The 25804-nt window shown below is 42.9% G+C and overlaps 2 protein-coding genes across 2 annotated transcripts; both read right to left on the bottom strand.

The window, feature by feature from the left end:
• Positions 1 to 897: 897 nt before the first annotated feature.
• Positions 898 to 9350, bottom strand: LOC123486466 (hepatic triacylglycerol lipase-like). Its single transcript, XM_045217794.1, is given in 9 exon segments — positions 898 to 1593; positions 4238 to 4474; positions 4617 to 4643; positions 4932 to 4936; positions 4973 to 5058; positions 5245 to 5393; positions 5396 to 5423; positions 6412 to 6596; positions 9151 to 9350. Coding segments are annotated over 9 exon segments (1113 nt in total). The 5' UTR covers positions 9242 to 9350; the 3' UTR covers positions 898 to 1288.
• A 3519-nt stretch (positions 9351 to 12869) lies between these two features.
• On the bottom strand, positions 12870 to 25345 carry LOC121558917 (aquaporin-9; the record flags this gene model as incomplete). The annotated part of the gene is given in 4 exon segments (XM_045217793.1): positions 12870 to 14833; positions 21427 to 21644; positions 24873 to 24991; positions 25208 to 25345. Coding segments are annotated over 4 exon segments (638 nt in total), but the record flags the coding sequence as incomplete, so codon positions are not given.
• Between the last annotated feature and the right edge of the window lie 459 nt (positions 25346 to 25804).

Below are 25804 nucleotides of genomic sequence, written 5' to 3'. Positions count from 1 at the left end.
GTTGAGAGAATGCCAAGAGTGTGCAAAGCTGTCATCAAGGCAAAGGGTGGCTACTTTGAAGACTCTCCAATGTAAAATATATTTAGATTTGTTTAACACTTTTTTGGTTACTACATGATTCCATATGTGTTATTTCATAGTTTTGATGTCTTCACTCTTATTCTACAATGTAGAAAACAGTCAAAATAAAGAAAAACCCTTGAATGAGTAGGTGTGTCCAAACTTTTGACTGGTACTGTAGGTTAGTGGGTGTTTGTGACTGAAGGCGAGACAGATAGCATGGCAGTAGCTACTGCATCCCAATGAGCTGCCACAGCTACAACACTTAAAGACGCACTTCAGCTAATTTTTAACTTTTCTTGTTGAAAAACAATATCCCACGTATAAATACAGTAATCACTTAAGGGTAAAAAATTATGTTTTAAGCAAAATAGTGTTTTGTAGACAAAACTGCAAACTTCAAGGAGTAGGCCATTGAAGGAGTTGGTCTGATGGTGCCCTCTGGTATCATCGGCCTACCCCTTGCTTGCGGGAACAATAGAGGAGCAATAGAGAACAAAATTCGTAAGGCCAACCCCCCACTTGTGCCATGTTATGAGCATACCTGGACCACCTATTTAGATGTGCCTTTTGTTAAGTAAATCAGGTGATAAATGAAGTGGAAAAGGAGACTGGAGTAGGACTTTAACTGTCTAATTGGCTTCAGAGGAGGAGAAGCTTTAAAGTGGCTGTTATTGGCTGTGCTCCACAGCAGATTAAGTATTTTTCAATAAAGCCATAGTCTTAGATTTCTAAGCCCCTGTCACTACACCCTTACCAAAGTTCCAGAGACTTTACCTCATAATATCAATCAATCAATCACATTTATTTTTTAAAGCCCTTTTTACATCAGCAGTTGCCACAAAGTGCTTATACAGATAGCAAAAACGGTCCCCTTGATCTGAAATAGACCATAGACAACTATTTCCTAGTGAGACTTTGGCATGGCATATATTGACCAAAGTGTGTCCCAACTAATATGGTCTTTGCATCAAACAATGTAATATGCCTACAATTCCCTGTTTGTCTCTTCCCATGAAACGTTATGGTCTCATTGACCATGGACTCGTGTTCCAGAAAGCTCTTATGCAAAAGGTTATTCCTGGTTTTGTACAGTACAGTACAATGCCATGGGGTTAACATGTATTACTCTAGGCTCCTCCCTGTGCCAACTACACATTTTCCTGCTTGTCAAGGAGGGAGTTCTGACATTTGGAATTCTGGGAATGACCACATCTACAGTATGTCCTTAGTACATGGAAGAGAGGGTTTTGTCTGTAAGGAACATGGGACACCATTGTGTGCACTTAGGTTTGTAGGGCATGTGAGAGCGAGTCTTGTCGTAGAGCTTCTTGCCGGCGGCACTGCGCACCTTCCTGACGTTGTAGCCCAGAGTGTTGCATATGTTCTTGCGGCAGTCCAGGCAGTTACCCTTCTCAAAGGCATTGTCATCACTGCATCTGTAGGCCATGATCTGTTTGTCTTTGTTCAGAAGGGAGTCGATGAACAGGTAGACTGAACGCTCATGGGCACATTTCACTGTCTTCTCAAAACCTAGGAGAGAAAGAGTGGAAATGTGAGTGGAATTTAAAAAGGGGGCAGGTAATAAGACTGTAACACATATTAATTGAGCATTCAAACTTTGGACTCAAATGTTCCCCTTTGTGATCAGCTCACTGCACCATTCTAGCCCTGGTTAAACTAAACTGGGACTAAGGCTATTCAGAACTGTCAATTTGTGCCAGCCTTCAATCTTTTCCTCTCCTCAGAATACAGACTAAACCTTAACAACATCCTACTTTTTAGTTGGTCATTATTTGGGGATTGATGTCATTATCCCCAAAGCATATCTGTCATGATGTCCTGTCACTTCTCTGGGTAAAAAGGCCTGTCTGCCTCTTTATGTCTGTGAGCAGACTGATCTGAGATCTGTCTTCAGGCCTGCTTCTCCTGAGGAGATATCATCATAGCCTGGAGGCAGAATGCAGAGTGGACAGACAGGGCTGAGGGAGACGTATTTGGCTAATTAACTCATGAGGATGACAGATGATTTAATGTGCTTCTGCCTTTCATGTGAGAAAAAAAACGTTTTTGATTGAATCCCCCTAAATCCCACCACCATTTATTTGAGACTATTGTGAATTCTATTCATATTCAGCAGAGCAGCCTGGATATAAGATGAGGCACTGCTTTTACACCTATACTGCTTTATTATTTAATTTGTGCCTCTCTGCAAAGTAAATGGTAATGGTTTACTTTGCTAAGAAATAGCTGTTCCCCTTAATACAGCCTACCAATTGTCACGCCCTGGCTCTGGGGACACTTGTATGTTGAGCCAGGGTGTGCATTTCATTTGTTTATCTAGTATGTGTATTTCTATGTTGGCCTGAGTGGCTCCCAATCAGAGGCAACGAGTGTCAGCTGTCGTTGGTTGTCTCTGATTGGGAGCCATATTTAAACTGTCTGTTTCCCATTTGTGTTTGTGGGATCTTGTTTCTAGTTTGGTCTGTTGTGTTAGACCGTGAACTGTCACGTTTTCGTTTTGATCGTGTCTCTAATAAAGAGTATGTTTGCCTGCAACGCTGCGCCTTGGTCCTCATCTCTGTTCGACGATCGTGACAGAAGATCCCACCAAGACTGGACCAAGCAGCAAGTCCAGGAGCCAGCGCCTGAGAGATCTCTAACGGATCTCCTTCGCCTCCTCGACTGGGTCAAGCCATGTGAGGAAGAGAGGGGCTTGACGTGGAGGCAGAAGGGCGAAAGGCTGGCGAGGAGCATGGAGACCTGGTCCACGGGTAGGAGTGAAGCCCATAAATTTTTTAGGGGGGGGCTAACGCCGTGGACGACGGGGCAGCAGGAGGCCGCCAGGTTACGGGAGTCACTGGTCACCAGGGGGAAGGAGGATGTAGAGGCACGGCGAGAGGTACTGGCGTGTGTTGCCAGTCCGGTCCGGCCTGTTCCTGATCCCCACGTAGGGCCAGTGGTGTGTGTTCCCAGTACGGTCCGGCCTGTTCCTGCCACTCGCACCATGTCAGTGGTGCGCTTCGTCAGCCCGGTCCGGCCCGCTCCTGCTCCCCGCACCAAGTCAGTGGTGCGTTTCGTCAGCCCGGCACGGCCCGTTCCTGCTCCCCGCACCAAGTCAGTGGTGCGCTTCGTCAGCCCGGTCCGGCCCGCTCCTGCTCGCCGCACCAAGTCAGTGGTGCGTTTCGTCAGCCCGGCGCGGCCCGTTCCTGCTCCCCGCACCAAGTCAGTGGTGCGCGTCGTCAGCCCGGTCCGGCCCATTCCTGCTCCCCGCACCAAGTCAGTGGTGCGTTTCGTCAGCCCAGCTCGGCCCGTTCCTGCTCCCCGCACCAAGTCAGTGGTGCGCTTCGTCAGCCCGGCACGGCCCGTTCCTGCTCCCCGCACCAAGTCAGTGGTGCGCTTCGTCAGCCCGGTCCGGCCCGCTCCTGCTCCCCGCACCAAGTCAGTGGTGCGTTTCGTCAGCCCGGCGCGGCCCGCTCCTGCTCCCCACACCAAGCCAGTGGTGTGCGTCGTCAGTCCGGCACGGCCCGTGCCTGTTCCACCGGTGGCTGGTCCGGCACCGGTCAGATGCTTCACGCCGGAGCTAGAGCAATCCGCTCCACCAGTGTGCAGTCCAGCTCCCGGCCAGCGGGCCAGACCGGACCAGGGGTACTTTGGGGGTTGGAGAGGAGCGGGGATCAGGCCCGGAGCCGGATCCGCCGCCTAAGCGGAGTGCCCACCCGGTCCCTCCCCTGTGGTGTTTGGTGGGCGCGGTCGGAGTCCGCGCCTTTAGGGGGGGGGTACTGTCACGCCCTGGCTCTGGGGACACTTGTATGTTGAGCCAGGGTGTGCATTTCATTTGTTTATCTAGTATGTGTATTTCTATGTTGGCCTGAGTGGCTCCCAATCAGAGGCAACGAGTGTCAGCTGTCGTTGGTTGTCTCTGATTGGGAGCCATATTTAAACTGTCTGTTTCCCATTTGTGTTTGTGGGATCTTGTTTCTAGTTTGGTCTGTTGTGTTAGACCGTGAACTGTCACGTTTTCGTTTTGTCGTTTTGATCGTGTCTCTAATAAAGAGTATGTTTGCCTGCAACGCTGCGCCTTGGTCCTCATCTCTGTTCGACGATCGTGACACCAATATGTTTCTATATGCCAAATGACTCTCCCCTCCCCACTCCACCACTCTGACAAACTTACCATTGATTCCATGCAAGGCAATTTGTTCCATTAAGCTTTGGAAAGGGTGGCATCCTGGTTGGAAGTCACCCCCGTTGGGGTAGAAGTCAACATGTGCCACAGGCTGCTTGATGCCCACACTCAGCCCCATGCGTTCTTGAGTGTAGGTGTGGATGGCATCCACAAAGAGGGCATCATCAGGGGACAGTCTGTCTGATGCTGCCATGCCCTTAAACAGGGGACCTGCTGGATCCAGACCTGGACAAAGAAGCACAAAGGATCGCAGGCTTTACACCAGAGTGCCATTAGACTTGGATACTTCTATGAGAATTGTACTCTAATGCATTATTTAGCAAGGAAATGGTGTGACAAGATATTTACGGAGAGTAGAAAGCCTCACCAGTGATTCTTCCAATCTTTCCCGGTCCTCCTAGGTAGTGTCACGATCGTCTACGAGAGAGGACCAATGCGCAGCGTTGAAGGTGAACATAATATATATTTATTAACTGATCACACGATCAAAACAATAACCAACGATGCGTGACGTCTAAGGTTACAACACGAACAAACCTTAACGGAATAAGAAACCACAACACAAAGTGAAAAGACCGATAGTTAAATATGGCTCCCAATCAGAGACAACCAGCTGACACTCGTTGCCTCTGATTGGGAGTCACTCAGGCCCACATAGATATACAAACATAGACTTACATACCCTGGCTCAACATAACATAGTCCCCAGAGCCAGGGCGTGACAGGTAGCTTCCAGCAAATCCAGAGACGTGAGCACCAAGACTGTATCCAATCAGATTAATCTTCTCTGCAGGAAAATTGTAAAACTCCTGACACACAAAGATCATTATTATTTAAGTGTTGATGTGAAAAGGAGGTAATGATGTGACATTATTGTATTTTGTAGGAGACATATTATACCTCCTAAAGAGGTTGTCTTCACATTTCTGTCATACCAACAGTACTTTGCTATGACAGTCCTTGTTGAACACATTGAACACTGTCCTGACTCTCACCTGCAGCCACAGTAGCAGGAAGGCTATGTCCTTCCCCACTGCCCTGGTGTTCTGGGCTGCGTTAGGGTAGTTCATATTGGCCTGTAGAAGCCAGTCAGTAACGATCACGTTGACATCTCCAAGACTGGTCTTCAGAGCAGAAGCAAGACGGGCACCCAGCTCTCCATCAGAGTGTTTATCTTGGAAAAAGAGAAACAGGTTTTAGTCTCATTTTTAGGGTTGCAAAGGGAGGGTAATATTACTGGAATCCTTCTACGTTTACCAGTAAACTCCCAGAATTTTGGTATCTTTCAAGGTGTTTGGGGGAATTTTATCAGATGACATCTAGTGGCCTTTTTGGGTACTTCAGATCATCACAGGTGTACATCATTATCTCTATGTGGCCTTATCACATATCAAATAAGATAATAATCAAATAAGATGGTTTTAAAATAAAAAATAGAATGACAAAGCTGTAAAACATTATTATAAATATAAACCATCAACTTAATGAATGCCATTGGTGTTTAATATGAGGGTTTCAGCATTAAATATCATTTTATTAATTTTTTTACACACTTTCATTTATTTTACAATGTCAATATGTATTTTGTCGCCAAACTGGTAACAGTTGTGAAAAAAGTAAATAGTTGGAAGAGTTGCAGAGGTAATTGAAACTAATGCCATTGTTGATTAGATGCTTTTTTCATAAAACAAATTCAAATGTTTTCTATTGAACCATATCCACTAGAAACCCATGGATAATATGGACACAGATATAAAAAATGTATTCTAAATATTAATACATTAAAAAAGTATAAATTACTAAAGTTACCATATTTTACCTGTTTATTACCAAAATTACAGAAGATTCCAATAACTTTGGTAATTCACCTGTAGCTTTGCAACCCTACTCATTTGGCTCACGTTTTGTTGTAAGGGACCATAGCAAATCTATATAACTTAATTCCCCCCCAACTTATTCGTTTCCATCACATTACCGGCCTGCATCGGAAGTGCAGAACAACAAGTGAGTAGAAGAAGGAGAACTGCCACCATATTATATCTGGCCCTCCACTGTATATCATTGGGGGCATCTGCCGTCCATTAGTGATGTGTTTAATGGCCATATGCTGTGTACGAGTCATCACTAGTTGAGCCAGGAGGAGAGGAGAGAACAGGCCGTACCGACCATCCGTGGGTGATGATGATGAGAAGATGACTGCTGTTGAAACCACAGGCGGTCAGAGTATGTGGCCTGAAAGCCTCCATCGTGCACAAGTCCTCAATGTCTTTAGCACCATTAGAGTAGAGCTTGAAGACTGTGCTGGTAATGTGAGGCATCTTCATTCTCAGGACAGGCTTCGGGTCCACTACAAATGTTTAAAAAAAAATACAAACATGGTCAATGCAGAGAAATAATAGAATAAAAAGGTATAATGTTTTATGATTTTATATTTGACAATAATGTGTTTTGAAGTACAACAGCAGATTATTGTGTATAGAGTGGTAGAACAAGCATTTTCATGCATGTGCATTTGATACATACGTGATTATTGAACAGCACATGGTTCAAACTCATTGATTTAGGAATTGATTCCCCTGTCCACTCGCCCTCTGCATTGATTGTTTGTTAACTTGTGACTAGAGTCTGTGTATTCCTTGACTAGTTTGACCATGAGTGGACACTAGACTAGAGACACTGCCCAATATAGAGTATAACTTTGTGTGGTGATGCTGTAATCCTGCTTTCATTTGTGATTGCAAGAAATATGAGTTGGGAAACAGCCCTTAGAGATGGTAGATTTGTTTTGCTCATACAACTTACTGTATTTTTTATATCTTATATTAATATTTAATATTTACACTACCGTTCAAAAGTTTGTGGTCACTTAGAAATGTCCTTGTTTTCAAAAGAAAATCAGATTTTTTGTCCATTAAAATAACATCAAATTGATCAGAAATACAGTGTAGACATTGTTAATGTTGTAAATGGCTATTGTAGCTGGAAACGGCAGATTTTTTATGGAATATCTACATAGGCGTACAGAGGCCCATTATCAGCAACCATCAGTCATGTGTTCCAATGGCACGTTGTGTTTGCTAATCCAAGTTTATCATTTTAAAAGGCTAATTGATCATTAGAAAACCCTTTTGCAATTAAGTTAGCACAGCTGAAAACTGTTGTGCTGATTAAAAAAGCAATAAAACGGGCCTTCTTGAGATTAGTTGAGTATCTGGAGCATCAGCAATTGTGGGTTCGATTACAGGCTCAAAATGGCCAGAAACCAATAACTTTCTTCTGAAACTCGTCAGTCTATTCTTGTTCTGAGAAATGAAGGCTATTCAATGCGAGAAATTGCCAAGAAACTGAAGATCTCGTACAACGCTGTGTACTACTCCCTTCACTTTCTATTCTGGCTCTAACCAGAATAGAAAGAGGAGTGGGAGGCCCCGGTGCACAACTGAGCAAGAGGACAAATACATTAGAGTGTCTAGTTTGAGAAACAGACGCCTCACAGGTCCTCAACTGGCAGGTTCATTAAATAGTACCCGCAAAACACCAGTCTCAACGTCAACAGTGAAGAGCGACTCGGGATGCTGACCTTCTAGGCAGAGTTGCAAAAGAATAAGCCATATCTCAGACTGCCCATCTTAATCTTTTCTTTTTATTGGCCAGTCTGAGATATGGCTTTTTCTTTGCAACTCTGCCTAGAAGGTCAGCATCCCGGAGTCGCCTCTTCACTGTTGACGTTGAGACTGGTGTTTTCAGCTGTGCTAACATAATTGCAAAAGGGTTTTCTAATGATCAATCAGCCTTTTAAAATTATAAACTTGGATTAGCAAACACAACGTGCCACTGGAACACAGGACTGATGGTTGCTGATAATGGGCCTCTGTACGCCTGTGTAGATATTCCATTAAAAATCAGCCATTTCCAGCTACAATAGCCATTTACAACATTAACAATGTCTACATTGTATTTCTGATAAATTTGATGTTATTTTAATGGACATTTTTCTTTCGAAAACAAGGACATTTCTAAGTGACCTCAAACTTTTGAACGGTATTGTACATTTTATATATATTTTAAAAATATTTGTTTGTGTTTTATATCCATAGTGTTTGTTTTATTTTCGCCAAACTCTCCCTCCACATTGTTGTCACTTCAACCACAACAATGATAGCACTGTAGTAGATCCTTCACAACAGTAATATATTTTACATCTAACTAGCACTGTTAGTATCTTTATTCTCAGAATTGGTCATTTCTCAGTCACCATTTTGACCCAAATAGGTGTGTTATTACTTGAACAACATGCGCTCAGGCATAAGAGGGTTTTCATAAAATCAGCACAGCCCCTATAAATAGATATTAACCAATTGAATTAATCTCTGGTGGGTTTCCACCAATGATTTATATATACACTAGATTATTATTAGGGGGCACTGTGTTGAAAGCACCATGCGTTCATCTTGACATTCCCCCTCCACTGTAAAATAATATTTTGGAACCTATAGAAATGCATTTATTAATATTATATTTTTACATTCGTTTTTGCCACATTTATTCTAATACAGACACCTTAATGCATACTTTGAAATTACATTATGTCCCCTTTAAATACTGTAGAATTCCATTCATTCCTATGGAGGACTGCTACTACTAGAGAGAGTCAACATGGCCGACCGGTGGCTTCAAAGCCTCTCAATGCCAATACATAGAATCAGCAATCCAGGGTTTATATGCAATCCAGGGTTTATATACATAAATTGTTTCCACCCAGGGGCAGCGAATATATTTAATGTACCTCTTTGTATTTTATAAAGTATGGCCTGTAGTCTTTATAGTAAGGCTTAACAATGTTTTTGATTAACACCCAACACAGGATGGAGTTCCTTATAAGTGACAAATCAGACACTAACCTGTTCCATTTCCATTGATTCTCCTGGCATCACCCAGGTGATAAGTGAGCAGCAGGCTGCACAGGACTCTGAGCACTCGGACCAGAGCCATGGTGTCGACACAGACTCCCAGGTAATCCAACAAACACACAGACTTTAGGTGGAGGGCACAGAAGCTGAATAATTCTGATAGAAGAGGGGAGTTTGAATTATTTAAGCAGTGTGAGCTGAAGAGGTATGCAGGGGGTGATTTATGAAGTCAGGGTGGGCTTGAGAAGAGAGTAAAGAACACTTTGTACTCAGATAGAGGAGAAAAAAGTAGGAGCAGGGGCACCTGGGAAATGGAGACAAGTCAGGTCTTGATTGGCTGTCGTGCCAGATTGCAAAAGTGCAGAGGTGGGTGTTGGTGGGTGGAAGAATGGGATGATTGTGAGACGGTTTTGTAGCAGGGAGCAAAGATACTGGATGACCCCAAACTTTCATTAGTGTTAACCATGCCTGTTAGTGTTTCCTCAGTTTACTGAAACCTTGAAAAAATCTCTTAATTTGTCAGTTCTATCTCATCCTCCATTGTCCTCTTAGTTTGAGTCAATATCTCTTAGACAAAAGGGATAAAAGCACTAACAACTTAGTTCTACTATTTCAACTTCTGTTTGCTTTGTGTCTGTGCTTATATAAATCACTGATATCAGGTTTTTTATGGTTATGCATACATCAGTTATGCTAGTGGCTGAGTTCTTCAAAAGCAATTTAGAACACCATACAGCAACAAAACGTTTATCTCTTCGTAAAACCTACCCAGGTATCTGTTCTGTGTCTAAAATCTGCTGAATTGCCAAAATGGTATCAGTTTCAAAGAAATCATACCAACAATCTGTTCCACTTTACAATGTACTCTGTCCCAACTTACCTCAGTTTTTACCTCAGTATTTGCAGAATTCTGGAAGTTGGGGTCAAGGTGTACTTTATTCTGCTTTCATTTGTCTTGGTCCAATGCCAGTACACATCCCACTGGACACAAACTACTTGAATCAACGTTGTTCCAACATAATTTGTGAGGTGGAATCTGTGTAAAATACATTGGATTTGCAAAAAGTAATCAACTGTTGTTTTGAGGGTGAAATGTCAACCTATGTCATCATGTTAACCAATTTTCAACGTAGACAAACTTTGTATAAAATATGTTGAATTTGCACCTTTGAAACAGCGTCAGATCTTTAATGTTATATCCACTATCAGAAAAAAATATGCAGGCAGCACTTCATACAGCATAATTAATTTATCTAGAGCTATTAATTTGGTCTCCCATCCAGGGTTTTAACCAAGCACAGCCCTGCTTAGTTATGACATTTGTCACTGACTATTACCAATGTGCTATTGTGAGAATAATTGTTGAGAGATCGCCACTTTCATCACATTCCCAGTGGGTCAGAAGTTTACATACACTCAATTAGTATTTGGTAGCATTTCCTTTAAATTGTTTAACTTGGGTCAAACGTTTCGCCTTCCACAAGCTTCCCTCAATAAATTGGGTGAATTTTGGCCCATTCCTCCTGACAGAGCTGGTGTAACTGAGTCAGGTTTGTAGGCCTCCTTGCTCGCACACGCTTTTTCAGTTCTGCCCACAAATCTTCTATAGGATTGAGGTCAGGGCTTTGTGATGGCCACTCCAATACCTTGACTTTGTTGTCCTTAAGACATTTTGCCACAACTTTGGAAGTATGCTTGTGGTCATTGTCCATTTGGAAGACCCATTTGCGACCCAGCTTTAACTTCCTGACTGATGTCTTGAGATTATGCTTCAATATATCCACATAATTTTCCTTCCTCATGATGCCATCTATTTTGTGAAGTGCACCAGTCCCTCCTGTAGCAAAGCACCCCCACAGCATGATGCTGCCACCCCCGTGCTTCACGGTTGGGAGGGTGTTCTTCGGCTTGCAAGCGTCCGCCTTTTTCCTCCAAACATAACGATGGTCATTATGGCCAAACAGTTCTATTTTTGTTTCATCAGACCAGAGGACATTTCTCCAAAAAGTACGATCCATGTCAGTTGCAAACCGTACTCTGGTTTTTTAATGGCGGTTTTGGAGCAGTGGCTTCTTCCTTGCAGAGCGGCTTTTCAGGTTATGTAGATATAGGACTCGTTTTACTGTGGATATAGATACTTTTGTACCTGTTTCCTCCAGCGTCTTCACAAGGTCCTTTGCTGTTGTTCTGGGATTGATTTGCACTTTTCGCACCAAAGTACGTTCATCTCTAGGAGACTGAACACGTCTCCTTCCTGAGTGGTATGACGGCTGCGTGGTCCAATGGTGTTTATACTTGCGTACTATTGTTTGTACAGATGAACGTGCTACCTTCAGGCGTTTGGAAATTGCTCCCAAGGATGAACCAGACTTGTGGAGTTCTACAATTTGTTTTCTGAGGTCTTGGCTGATTTCTTTTGATTTTCCCATGATGTCAATCAAAGAGGCCCTGAGTTTGAAGGTAGGCCTTGAAATACATCCACAGGTACACCTCCAATTGACTCAAATGATGTCAATTAGCCTATCAGAAGCTTCTAAAGCCAGACATAATTTTCTGGAATTTTCCAAGCTGTTTAAAGGCACACTCAACTTAGTGTATATAAGCTTCTGACCCACTGGAATTGTGATACAGTGATCTATAAGTGAAATAATCTGTCTGTAAACAATTGTTGGAAAAATTACTTGTGTCATGCACAAATAGATGTCCTAACCGACTTGACAAAACTATAGTTTGTTAACAAGAAGTTTGTGGAGTGGTTGAAAAACAAGTTTTAATGATTCCAACATAAGTGTATGTAAACTTCCAACTTCAACTGTATATTTCTTACAATTATTTGATAAAATATTGAATTTGGCTTTTACTACTATAGCCCAGAGAAACGCATTGATGGTACCAGCTTCAGAAGAGTCCCGTGACACTTGAGTCTCCCCTTTCCATAGAGTGACCACTTTATGCTGGTGTTTACTTTATCTTGGCAGTTATCTGTGTATAACCTGTGTCCTGAGACCCCTGCAGGTAAACTGGATTGACACAGGCTGGAATTCAATCATTGCACACCTGTATTTGTGATTTAAAGGGAGAGATAAAGGTAGGGACTGATGGTGCCAGTTAAAACTGAATTTAAAGAGCTATTTTCTCTGTGAGGACAGTATGTGAGCTGGCATGAGCTACTGTGAGGGTCCTAGTGCTGTGTCTATTATTCACACATACAGTGAAATGAACTTTGGGGAGGAGAGAGAGAGAGAGAGAGAGAGAGAGAGAGAGAGAGAGAGAGAGAGAGAGAGAGAGAGAGAGAGAGAGAGAGAGAGAGAGAGAGAGAGAGAGAGAAAGAGAGAGAGAGAGAGAGAGAGAGAGAGAGAGAGAGAGAGAGAGAGAGAGAGAGAGAGAGAGAGAGAGAGAAAATCATGCCTCATCTATTCTCCATGACATTACATAAGCATTTCCGATTGCTGCCTTTTAAAATGTTTTATTCACTCCACACTGCGCTGGGTGACTAAGTGGTTGTACTTAGTGATCGTGACCTGTTTTCTGGCCTGTTATTTTTAGGATTGCATACGGGTAATATTAAATACCTGCCAGTTTCTACCAATGCACTTATTCCAGTGCTAGTGGAACTCAGTGGATAGTGATAGTTTCTCACTGAATGTGTTTTCCTTCCCTTAAGCAGTAGACAATTAATGTGGATTGATTGATCAAGACAGACAATGAAAGAAATACACATAAAATATTTATTTTTGTAAAATCTACATTACAGTTGTATAAATTACAAAATTACCTTCACAAACAAATAGCTTTTGTCAAACAGCATCTGAGAAAAATAGTGTGAGTAAAAGTGCCTTTTATTTTTATTTTAAGCCAAGTGAAGCAACAAAAAAACAACAGCCATAAAACATTGTACTCCTCAAAAGGTTGAATCTCAGGAGAATCAAGCTAGCATCATGAAATAGTCATCCAAAGGACTGTACATGTAACAATTTTTTAAAACTAAAAACGAACTACAATAAGAAACTACAGCAACTAAACCACTAAGTAACAAAGGTGTAAATTAATAGAGAAAATCATTTCTAAAGAGCTTTATTTTTCCCTACGAATTATATCTGGTTCAGTAGTAAGCCACGTACAGGTTATAAAATGCTATGTGTTTCATTGGCGAGAGCTCTTCTGGGAATAGGGAACTCGTGTTCCTCTGCCGACCCATGTTCCTCTGCCCACCCATGTTCCTCCAGCCACCCATGGCTAAATAACATCACTAGGATGGAAGGACTTGGTTCAGTTGAGTGTTTTTCTCTGAGTTGAAGGGCTCTATTCTTGGAAGTTGTACTGATGTTATTCTGTTATTGTCCAGTTCACTATAGGTCATAGTGTAGTAGTTCCTCAGTGGTTGAATCCTAGTCACATCATTGGAGGAATAACTTATTGATTACGATAAACAAACCATTTTTATACATTCCCATATGGACATTGGCCAGTGGGGTAAATTATCTCTCATTGGACTTCATACAGTATATTGTTTATTAAAACATTGCCATGCTAGGTACTATAGATACTAGGCTTCCCTACTCATGCTTCTATGAAAATGTATTCACATGACAGCCGGAACATTATATAAGAGGAAATAAAAGTCTGATAAAAATAATTTAGAAATGCATCCGTGTCACGATACAGAGTCCTGTGCTCAACGTGAGAGAGTAGGAACGGAATGGTGTGAGGCTCATTTCACACACATTAAGGCCGTTTTTTTTCTGCACTCTAAAAATAAAAGCTAGGAAAATAAGACTATGAGCATTTCAAAGCACAAATACATAGATGTGTGTTAGATATAGCACACAGGCAGTGATGAGGTTGTGTGTTGCAGCAGGCAGAGGGATTCACACAACTGTAACAAATAGATTGATGAAGTGAAGCAGAAGAGAGCATACTATTAAACTAGCTCAATGACAAAAAATAGACACACTTCCTTCCTTCCATCACAGAAACTGTTACTGGCTATTTTTTTATGTGGTTAATAACATTTATCATCGACGTGGTTAATAACATTTACCATCGCCTCTGCCTGAAAGATAGAAAATATTGAGACGGTTTTAAAACTTGGCAAATTCCTCCTGCAATGAAAAATAGCCCTATACAAGAAATGCAATATAAATTCTTAAAAATCACTGTACTCAGGAACTATCCTCAGAGTAGAATGGATAGTCTGAACACCTGATGTTGACGATGTCATGGGGTAGTGAACATGCCTGAGATCTCAGCTTGTGATTGTGAATTTAACATTACATACGTGTTTGTTTTTTATGTGTTGGCTCAATTTGCATTCTTTCAGCGGACCTGTCCATGAGAGTGCAGAGACTGAGACCTGACCTCAGGTCCCTTAGAAAGAGGAAATTACTCTAGTGCAAGCGGAGAAGATTGTGTCAAGTGTGGCCTCATTGAGGTGGATGTTTAGCCTGTTGAGGGTTAAAGGGGTAGGAAGCTGCCAAGCCTCAGAACAATGGGGGCCCCTGGCCTCTCTGTCTAACTCAGGGTGACCATCTCGTACTTGTCCTTGACGTTGTTCTCCCCCTGTTTCTCAGGCTCGGCATGGTGCAGCTCGATGAACAGGAAGTAAACGGCGGCCCCCACCACTCCTCCCACCATGGGCCCTGCTACTGGGATCCACCACCAGCAGCCTCCAGCACTGCATAGACAAGAGGAGATATATATACAGGTGTTCAGGAGATTACATGTGACTTTGTAGTGAGTAAGTTCAAATAAAACGTTTTAATACCAAATGCACTGAGTGTACAAAACATTACGAACACCTGCTCTTTCCTTGGCATAGACTAACCAGGTGAATCCAGGTGAAAGCTATGATCCCTTATAATGTCACTTGTTAAATCCACTTCAATCAGTGTAGATGAAGAGGAAGAGACAGGTTAAAGGAGGATTTTTAAGCCTTGAGAGAACATGGTTTGTGTATATGTGCCATTCAGAGGGTGAATGTTTAAGTGTCTTTGAAGGGGGTATGGTAGTAGGTGCCAGGCACACCGGTTTGAGTGTGTCAAGAACTGCCACGCTGCTGTTTTTTTTTTTCACGCTCAACAGGTTCCCGTGTGTATCAAGAAGGGTCCACCACCCAAAGGACATACAGTGGGGGAAAAAAGTATTTAGTCAGCCACCAATTGTGCAAGTTCTCCCACTTAAAAAGATGAGAGAGGCCTGTAATTTTCATCATAGGTACACATCAACTATGATAGACAAAAATAGATTTTTTTAAAAAAAATTTAATGAATTTATTTGCAAATTATGGTGGAAAATAAGTATTTGGTCAATAACAAAAGTTTCTCAATACTTTGTTATATACCCTTTGTTGGCAATGACACAGGTCAAACGTTTTCTGTAAGTCTTCACAAGGTTTTCACACACTGTTGCTGGTATTTTGGCCCATTCCTCCATGCAGATCTCCTCTAGAGCAACTCCCTCCAAAGATTTTCTATGGGTTTGAGATCTGGAGACTGGCTAGGCCACTCCAGGACCTTGAAATGCTTCTTACGAAGCCACTCCTTCGTTGCCCGGGCGGTGTGTTTGGGATCATTGTCATGCTGAAAGACCCAGCCACGTTTCATCTTCAATGCCCTTGCTGATGGAAGGAGGTTTTCACTCAAAATCTCACGATACATGGCCCCATTCATTCTTTCCTTTACACGGATCAGTCGTCCTGGTCCCTTTGCAGAAAAACAGTCCCAAAGCATGATGTTTCCACCCCCATGCTTCACAGTAGGTATGGTGTTCTTTGGATGCAACTCAGCATTCTTTGTCCTCCAAACACGACGAGTTGAGTTTTTACCAAAAAGTTATATTTTGGTTTCATCTGACCATATGACATTCTCCCAATCCTCTTCTGGATCATCCAAATGCACTCTAGCAAACTTCAGACGGGCCTGGACATGTACTGGCTTAAGCAGGGGGACACGTCTGGCACTGCAGGATTTGAGTCCCTGGCAGCGTAGTGTGTTACTGATGGTAGGCTTTGTTACTTTGGTCCCAGCTCTCTGCAGGTCATTCACTAGGTCCCCCCGTGTGGTTCTGGGATTTTTGCTCACCGTTCTTGTGATCATTTTGACCCCACGGGGTGAGATCTTGCGTGGAGCCCCAGATCGAGGGAGATTATCAGTGGTCTTGTATGTCTTCCATTTCCTAATAATTGCTCCCACAGTTGATTTCTTCAAACCAAGCTGCTTACCTATTGCAGACTCAGTCTTCCCAGCCTGGTGCAGGTCTACAATTTTGTTTCTGGTGTCCTTTGACAGCTCTTTGGTCTTGGCCATAGTGGAGTTTGGAGTGTGACTGTTTGAGGTTGTGGACAGTTGTCTTTTATACTGATAACAAGTTCAAACAGGTGCCATTAATACAGGTAACGAGTGGAGGACAGAGGAGCCTCTTAAAGAAGAAGTTACAGGTCTGTGAGAGCCAGAAATCTTGCTTGTTTGTAGGTGACCAAATACTTATTTTCCACCATCATTTGCAAATAAATTCATTAAAAATCCTACAATGTGATTTTCTGGATTTTTTTTCTCCTCAATTTGTCTGTCATAGTTGATGTGTACCTATGATGAAAAGTACAGGCCTCTCTCATGTTTTTAAGTGGGAGAACTTGCACAATTGGTGGCTGACTAAATACTTTTTTTCCCCACTGTACAACCAAGTTGATACAACTTTGGGAAGCATTGGAGTCAACACGGGAAAGCATCCCTGTGGAACACTTTCGACACCTTGTAGAGTCCATGCCCCGACGAATTGAGGCTGGTCTGAGGGCAAAAGGGGATGCAACTGTTTTGTACACTCAGTGTATATCTACTGTGTAAATAGTGGCCACCCTCGTTAAAGGGGCAGTGCAGTCAAAAACATGATTTTTCAGTTATTTTAATGATATCGCCACACTATGAGGTAGAAATAACACTGAAATTGTGAAAATTATGATAATGCCCTTTAACAGTAAGAACTTATTGAAAAAATGCCTGGAGTTTCAGCCTGTTCAGGTGGGATGGAGTTTTTGGCCGACAGCATGAAATTATAATCTGATCTGATTATTCTGACCAATGACCAGTCGTCTTTTATTTGCATATGTATCCTCCTAATTTGAAGGGGTAAGTAGGGACGATCCTATCCGCCAATCAAGGATGTGTATGAAAATATGTTTAAATTTGTATCAACACGCCCACACAATCAGACAGCATTTTGATAGCAAAAGGAGGCTGAGGGAAATAAATTATAAGAAATATATTTGCCGTTATTTTCATGAAATAAACACACACAGTGATTTATTAGACATACAGTGATGATTTAAAAATGAAATGAAAAAGAATGTATGAGTCTTTAAAGCGACCCAGGAACCTGCCCTGGTCTGGGGTATGCTACTGTACATTGCACAGGAGGTTGGTGGCACCTTAATTGGGGAGGATGGGCTTGTACAAGAAATAAGAAGAAAAAAAAAAGAAAACTTGAGCATGCATAACTATTAACCCCCCCCTCTTCAAGGCAAGAGTTGGATGGGTTCCGCTGGTGTACAGCAATCTTTAAGTCATACCACAGATTCTCAATTGAACTGAGGTCTGGGCTTTGACTAGGCCATTCCAAGACATTTAAATGTTTCCCTTTAAACCACTCAAGTGTTGCTTTAGCAGTATGCTTAGGGTCATTGTCCTGCTGGAAGGTGAACCTCCATCCCAGTCTCAAATCTCTGGAAGAATGAAACAGGTTTCCCTCAAGAATTTCCCTTTATTTAGCGCCGTCCATCATTCCTTCAATTCTGACCAGTTTCCCAGTCCCTGCCGATGAAAAACATCCCCACAGCATGATGCTGCCACCACCATGCTTCATTGTGGGGATGGTGTTCTCGGGGTGATGAGAGGTGTTGGGTTTGCGCCATACATAGCGTTTTCTTTGATGGCCAAAAAGCTCAATTTTAGTCTCATCTGACCAGAGTACCTTCTTCCATATGTTTGGGGAGTCTCCCACATGCCTTTTGGCGAACACCAAATGTGTTTGCTTATTTTTTTCTTTAAGCAATGTCTTTTTTCTGGCCACTCTTCCGTAAAGCCCAGCTCTGTGGAGTGGTCCTATGGACAGATACTCCAATCTCCGCTGTGGAGCTTTGCAGCTCCTTCAGGGTTATCTTTGGTCACTTTGTTGCCTCTCTGATTAATGCCCTCCTTGCCTGGTCCATGAGTTTTGGTGGGCGGCCCTCTCTTGGCAGGTTTGTTGTGGTGCCATATTCTTTCCATTTTTTTATAATGGATTTAAGGGTGCTCCGTGGGATGTTCAAAGTTTCTGATGTTTTTTTATAACCCAACCCTGATCTGTACTTCTCCACAACTTTGTCCCTGACCTGTTTGGAGAGCTCCTTGGTCTTCATGGTGCCGCTTGCTTGGTGGTGTCCCTTTCTTAGTGGTGTTACAGACTCTGGGGCCTTTTAGAACAGGTGTATATATAGTGAGATCATGTGACAGATCATGTGACTCTTAGATTGCACACAGGTGGACTTTATTTAACTAATTATGTGACTTCTGAAGGTAATTGGTTGCACCAGATCTTATTTAGGGGCTTCATAGCAAAGGGGGTGAATACATGTACACGCACCACTTTTCCGTTATTAATTTTTTAGAATTTTCTGAAACAAGCAATTTTTTTCATTTCACTTCACCAATTTGGACTATTTTGTGTATGTCCATTACATGAAATCCAAATAAAAATCCATTTAAATTACAGGTTGTAATGCAACAAAATAGGAAAAACGCCAAGGGGGATGAATACTTTTGCAAAGCACTGTAAAGTTGATCTGTTCCCACTCCTCACAAATCTGTTTCTATAAACGCCTAATTCTAATTGTGCTTTACAGATTTGCCAGTTATCTTAATAGCAGGTCATGGTAAAAACCTAACAATTTCCAATGACCCCCCAGATCACCCCTCAAACTCCCACCTAAACAGCTCTCTGATACTGGAGCCTACTTAGTACATGTCCTGATTCTGTCCTGAACTGAGCACCTGATCACCTCAGGGGCAACTCCTTGATAGAGATTAGCCTCCCTCTGCTAGTACTGACTGGTTGGATCCTGTGGGCTAAAGGGACTGAATTACCAGCACTGACGTGACAAGGGCCAGATAGGAAAATAGACAGTGTCTGAGCAGGCTGTGTTTAGCTGCTAAACTACCAGGGGGTGGATGCAGACTACAGGGCTGGTGGATTAGGGTGTGTAATCTATGGGCAGAGCCAGGGTAACTAACCATATCCCATGATCAGGCCTTATGACGGACAGACACACTGGGTCACACGATGACGTCTAATGGACATGGCACACTGCCAGCTCTTCCTACTGTACCTACTGACGTCAAAGAAATGTGCCACTGTACCTGGTCCTATTGCTTTCAGTTTCCCTACAGAGATTCAGTGGATGCAATGTATGCTGGATGGAATGTACGCTTTAATATCCTACTATCATCCTTATACATCTCTATCTTAACATTGTGATTACAGCTGTGCGTGCTGCTAAAACGGCTGAGATTTAAGGGATGTATTTAAACCCATATTTCAAACGGGCAGATTACGTCTAATTTTACAGTATGATGTAAATCTCAGGGCCGCAGGTTTATGTGCGCATTAGAGAGAACTAATCTTAAATGTATACATATATGGACAATCTCATACAGACGTAGGATCTTCATTTGAGCCAGTTTGCTACAGCAGGAAAGGAATCTTGCAGCAACAGGAAATGTGAATTATTATGTGGATTATAATTAATGGACATTTTTGTAAGGGTTGATACATTTTTCGTAAGGGAAAATCAAGTCTTTAATCTCAATGTGGAAATTACAAACTTTAGAAACCATTTTAAACTTCAAATACACTATACGTTTTAAATGTCCTGCATTGCAGGAGAGTTCTCCTACAACAGGGTGATCAAATTAAGATCCTACATCTGTATGCGAAACATCTGGTGAGATGTAGTGTGAACATGGTATAAAGTAGAGGGTCAAATACGGTATGTCAATGTTTCCCACCCCAGTAAGGGACCCCCAGCCATTGCACACAATTGTTCTATTCCAGCACCAGAAATCCTGATTCAGCTTGTGATTTAACCAACCAGCCCTTTCCGTTGAATCAGGTGTTCTGTGCTAGTGCTGGAGTAGAACAAATATGTGCAACGGCAGGGTCCCCAAGGAGCAGGTTGGGAAACTGTGGTCTGTGGCCATTAGATCAGACAGCGCCCTCTACTGAAGAGAAGTCTATAGTGCACTGGCAGAGAGGTCCCTCATATCCTTCTTTTTTTTTCACTGATGTTGCACGTTTAACTTATATAACTCTTCTTTAGCCCATCTCTCATTGTTAAATAACTGCTTGTGAATTGCTTCACCCAGCTTTCTCTGGGGACTATGGAAGTTTGCATGGCAAAGTACAGACATTGTAGCCGATGACCGCTTTGCTTATCTAGTGTAAATAAATACCCAAAGTAACAGGGACAGCTTTGAAGAGTGATGGCAGAGAGAGGGAGTCTGCCTCTGACAGTAGAACACACAATGGTGCCATTTTCTGTTATATGAAGCATGGAATATTTATGTGCGGAGAAAGAATCTTACTCTGCCCTCTCACATCTCCAAGCCTTTTCCAAAATGCAGGAGATACAAGAGGTTGCTGAAATATTGATTGAGATTGTCAGAAGAGCAGAGATAGCGATAGAGCCATATATTCCTGCTCCTCCTGAAGGAGAGAAGGAGGCCAGGCCACTGGTATTCACTCCCCTGTTTCTCACACTGCGTGCCTAACTCCCAGCCACTGCTAGAGAGGAGGACTGAAAAGCAGCATAATGTGCCTGCAGCTCCGCTTGGCACGCTCAGATCAGAGAGGGGCTTTCCCGTCACACACACATACTCTGTTTCTGAATCTTTCAATGTTCTACTGTAAATTGAGCATGGGCTGTTTGATTTTTTAGGAGAAGAAAGCAAATTGGCCATTTCAAAAGGTTTCAGGGCCTCCTGTAGCTCAGTTGGTAGAGCATGGCGCTTGCAACGCCAGGGTTGTGGGTTCGTTTCCCACGGGGGGCCAGTATGAAAAATGTATGCACTCACTTAACTGTAAGTTGCTCTGGATAAGAGCGTCTGCTAAATGACTAAAATCTAAAAATCTAAAAGGCATCTAAAAATGTTTGTGAAATGCTACTGTACTTATGGAGGCCATCCAGCTCTCATTTGTGGGACTTCTCTTCTCTCTAGTATAAGCGGTGTTGGAAATTACCTGAACACCTCCATGCCCCATCCAGCCACAGCAGTGAAGAGCCTTGGGCCCAGGTCTCTGGCAGGGTTGATGGGATAGCCACAGTTGAGTCCCATGGACACTCCAATGGCCATGATGATCAGGCCAATGCACAGTGGCTCCATCCCTTTAGGAGCTCCAATGTTCTTCCCATCAATAATGGCCAGAATGCACAGGATCAAGGCAGCTGTTCCTATAACCTGGAGAGAAGGCATCAGCCATGATTTCGAGATAGCAATGATCAAAACAGATAATTGACAGACATACATAATTTGAGCCAGTTTGCTACAGCAGGAAAAGAATCCTGCAGCATCAGGAAATGTGAATTATGATGTAGAAATTACAAAATGACATATTGGTTTCCTCAACCTGTAAGCAGTCTATGGACAAGGTATGACAGCAGTCCATGCTTTGGTTTAGATTCCCTGGCAGTGGCTGGCATTGTTTCCAAATGCTAACAGCCTTTTTAGACATTGAATACCCTGCAAGTTTGCATTTCCTGCTGAGCAGAAAAATGTGCAGCAACAAAAGAGTGATCAAATGAAGATCCTACATAGGTATTCAGTACATTCATCATCGCTACAAAAAGAACAATCTGTAGCTACTGGTCATGTTGTTACTGGGATCCTTCCACCAAGATAGAAAAGACAGCCTCTCATAATAGCATAAGTGGTATTCCTTGTAGCTTTTTATGTCATGGTAGATGACAATAGGAGTTGGATAGCAGACAGTGACAGGGGGAGGATGGCTTGTTGTTATGGTCTGGGTTTTATAATGACTGTCTGTGGCCAGCCTGACTAATTTGATGTGATGACCTGTGGCCTCTATTCTTTTTCCTAAGCCTATAATGGGGCTTCCCCTTTCCCCTGGATGAAGGATAGATGAGGCAGCTTTGAAGTCTTTTGAATAGTATCCATATGGCTAGATATTAGGAGCAAACCTTATCTTGAGCTAAAAATACTCCCAACTCAATAATTGCATGAATTCCTGTTCATAGAGGGAAAAACGACTGCTTAAATGTTTGCTTCTATTAGCCAGTTAATGATTGTTTTCTGATTATACTTTGACCCCCTACCACACACACACACCCAACCACACACCCACACATGCACGTGCACACACACACACACACACACACACACACATACACACCCACAAACACACCAGGGTTGGGCTGAATTCGAATTGAAGGCAGTCAATTTAGGAAGTAAACTACAATTACAATTCAATAATTGAAAAAAGGGCATTTATTTTCAAAGACTTCTCAATAAACTGAAAAGTAAAGCTATTTATATCAAACATTTTTACAATTGACTGCCTTCAATTTGAAACCAAACTTGCATGTGCACACTCAGCTCTTGGGTATTCAGCACAGATGGTTGTTTTTGCTCAGACAGTATTGCTCACAGTATATGCATCAGAGCACCAGCTATTCCGGACGACTGTGTGATCACGCTCTCCATTGACAATTTGAGTAAGACCTTTAAACACGTTAACATTCACAAGGATTACCAGGACGCTTACTCAGTGCATGCGCTGACCAGCTGGCAAGTGTCTTCATTGACATTTTCAACCTCTCCCTGACCCAGTCTGTAATACCTACATGTTTCAAGCAGCCCACCATAGTCCCTGTGTCCAAGAACGCCAAGGTAACCTGTCTAAATGACTACCGCCCCATAGCACATCTGTAGCCATGAAATGCTTTGAAAGGCTGGTCATGGCTCACATCAACATCCCAGATACCCTGAACTCACTCCAATTCGCATACCGCCCCAACAGATCCACAGATGACGCAATCTCTATTGCACTCCACACCTGGACAAGAGGAACATCTATGTGAGAAAACTGTTCAATGACTACAGCTCAGCGTTCAACACCATAGTGCCCTCAAGCTCATTTATATTTTACATTTTAGTCATTTAGCAGATGCTCTTATCCAGAGCGACTTACAGTTAGTGAGTGCATACATTTTCATACTGGCCCCCCATGGGAAACAAACCCACAACCCTGGTGTTGCAAGCGCCATGCTCTACCAACTGAGCTACAGGGGACTAAGCTCATCACTAAGCTAAGGACCCTGGGACTGAACACCTCCCTCTGCAACTGGATCCTAGACTTCCAGATGGCCTCTCCCAGGTGGTGAGGGTAGGCAACAACACATCTGCCATGCTGACCCTCAACACGGGGTCAGAGACCTGGCAATGTGGTGCCAGGACAACAACCTCTCTCTCATCGTCAGCAAGACTAAGGAGCTGATCATGGACTACAGGAAACAGAAGGCTGAGCATGCTCCCATTCACATCGATGGGGCTGTAGTGGAGTGGGTCGAGACCTTCAAGTTCATCGGTGTCCACATCACTAAGGATCTATCATGGTCCACACACACCATCACAGTCGTGAAGAGGGCACGACAACACCTCTTCCCCTTCAGGAGGCTGAAAAGATTTGGCATGGGCCCTCAGATCCTCCAAAAGTTCTACAGCTGCACCACTGAGAGCATCTTGACTGGCTGCATCACCGCTTGGTATGGCAACTGCTTGGCACCCGACCGCAAGGCACTACAGAGGGTAGTGCATACGGCCCAGTACATCACTAGGGCTGAGCGCCCTGCCATCCAGGATCTCTATACCAGGTGGTGCCAGAAGAAGGCCATGAAAAATGTCAAAGACTCCAGCCAACCAAGTCATAGACTGCTCTCTCTGCTACAGCATGGCAAGCGATACCGATTCACCAAGTCTGGAACCAACAGGATCCTGAACAGTTTCTACTCCCAAGCCATAAGACTGCTAAATAGTTAGTTAAACAGTTAACCAAATAGCTACCAAGACAATCTGCATTGACCCTTTTTGCACTAACATTTTTGACTCATGACATATGCTGCTGCTACTGTTTATTATATATCCTGTTGCCTAGTCACTTTATTTTTAGTTGTATGTACATATCTACCTCAATTACCTCATACCCTACACATCGACTCGGTACTGGTACCCTGTGTATATAGCCAAGTTATCTTTACTCATTGTGTATTTATTATTACTTTTATTATGTGTTATTACTTTTCTATTATTTCTCTATTTTCTTTCTCTCTGCATTGTTGGGAAGGGACCGTAAGTAAGCATTTCACTGTTCGTCTACACCTGTCTTTTACAAAGCATGTGATAGCTAACATTTTATTTATTTTATTTGACACATACTACAGCCTACACACATGTTCACCATGTACGCTTAGTTACTTGCATGCACGACTGATCTAAATGTACGCTCACGTGCACATTCACTTATATACATACTTTTACACATGTACTGGCATGTTCTAGCTCAGGGACTTCAAACTTAAATCAGGGTGTGTGCCTGTGCGGCTCATATCATTCAGTAACAAAGACAGTATTAGGATATGGTTAGATATCCATTGATGGTGCATCTCTCACCTGGTCTACGAATCCTCCAATGACTGAGATGTGCTTGGCAGGGTAGGATGCCCATATATTAGCTGTGGCATTGACGCCAGTAACTTGCATAACTCCTCCTGTGTGTTCCATTAAGGCATCTATGGAAAAGAGAATAATTGAGTTTTCCCAATAATGTTAGTGTTAATAATAACCAATAATATTCCCACTCCAATAATGATCAATACCTTTTTCAAATATCACACTGGCTAAATGCTATGAAAATGGGTTCCATTTAGAATCTCTGCATTAATGTGTATGATCATAATGAGGATGAGGATGATGATGGTGATGGACATGATGACAGTCACACCTACCATAATACAACCCATAGACAGCACAAGAACCAGCGAAGGCACCGAGGAACTGTGCTGCCACGTAGACAGGGAACTTCTTTATAGGCAGTTTGCCCAGGACCACCATGGCCAGAGAGACTGCTGGGTTCACATGAGCCCCTGGAACAAAGGTAAAAACTGGATTTCAAAACAAGGTTCAAGCTTATGTAGAAAGTCTGAGACACATTCATTTGTAACCACTATCCTTATCTAAAGGCTTGTTGACAGTGGATTCAGTCATAGACACAATTACGGCACAACCCTAGGCGGGGCCCAAGGCGGGGACTGAAGCTCTGGGTGACATCAGCGGGGCAACCCTGCTGGGGGTATCAGAGCGCCCCAAACACTAATCCCCAGCCCTGTTCACTAACTGTGGCCACAACAACCGGCTGAACCATCCGATCGGAATTGGGTCTGACATAATCTGCCTGAATCTGCTTAAGGAATGACCCGGCCATGACACACCTCCACTACCACGGGTGCTGGTTTACTCTGCCTGTCAATTAGCATCGCCGACATAGGAGTGAAAAGGAGCGGGGGGAAACAGAAGTATGTTGTGTTCTACTTGGAGAGGCTAGC

The sequence above is a fragment of the Coregonus clupeaformis genome, unplaced genomic scaffold, assembly GCF_020615455.1.
Source record: "Coregonus clupeaformis isolate EN_2021a unplaced genomic scaffold, ASM2061545v1 scaf1232, whole genome shotgun sequence".
Lineage (NCBI taxonomy): Eukaryota > Metazoa > Chordata > Actinopteri > Salmoniformes > Salmonidae > Coregonus > Coregonus clupeaformis.
Note: the sequence above shows the minus strand (reverse complement) of the source record. Positions and strands in the feature narration are given on the sequence as shown.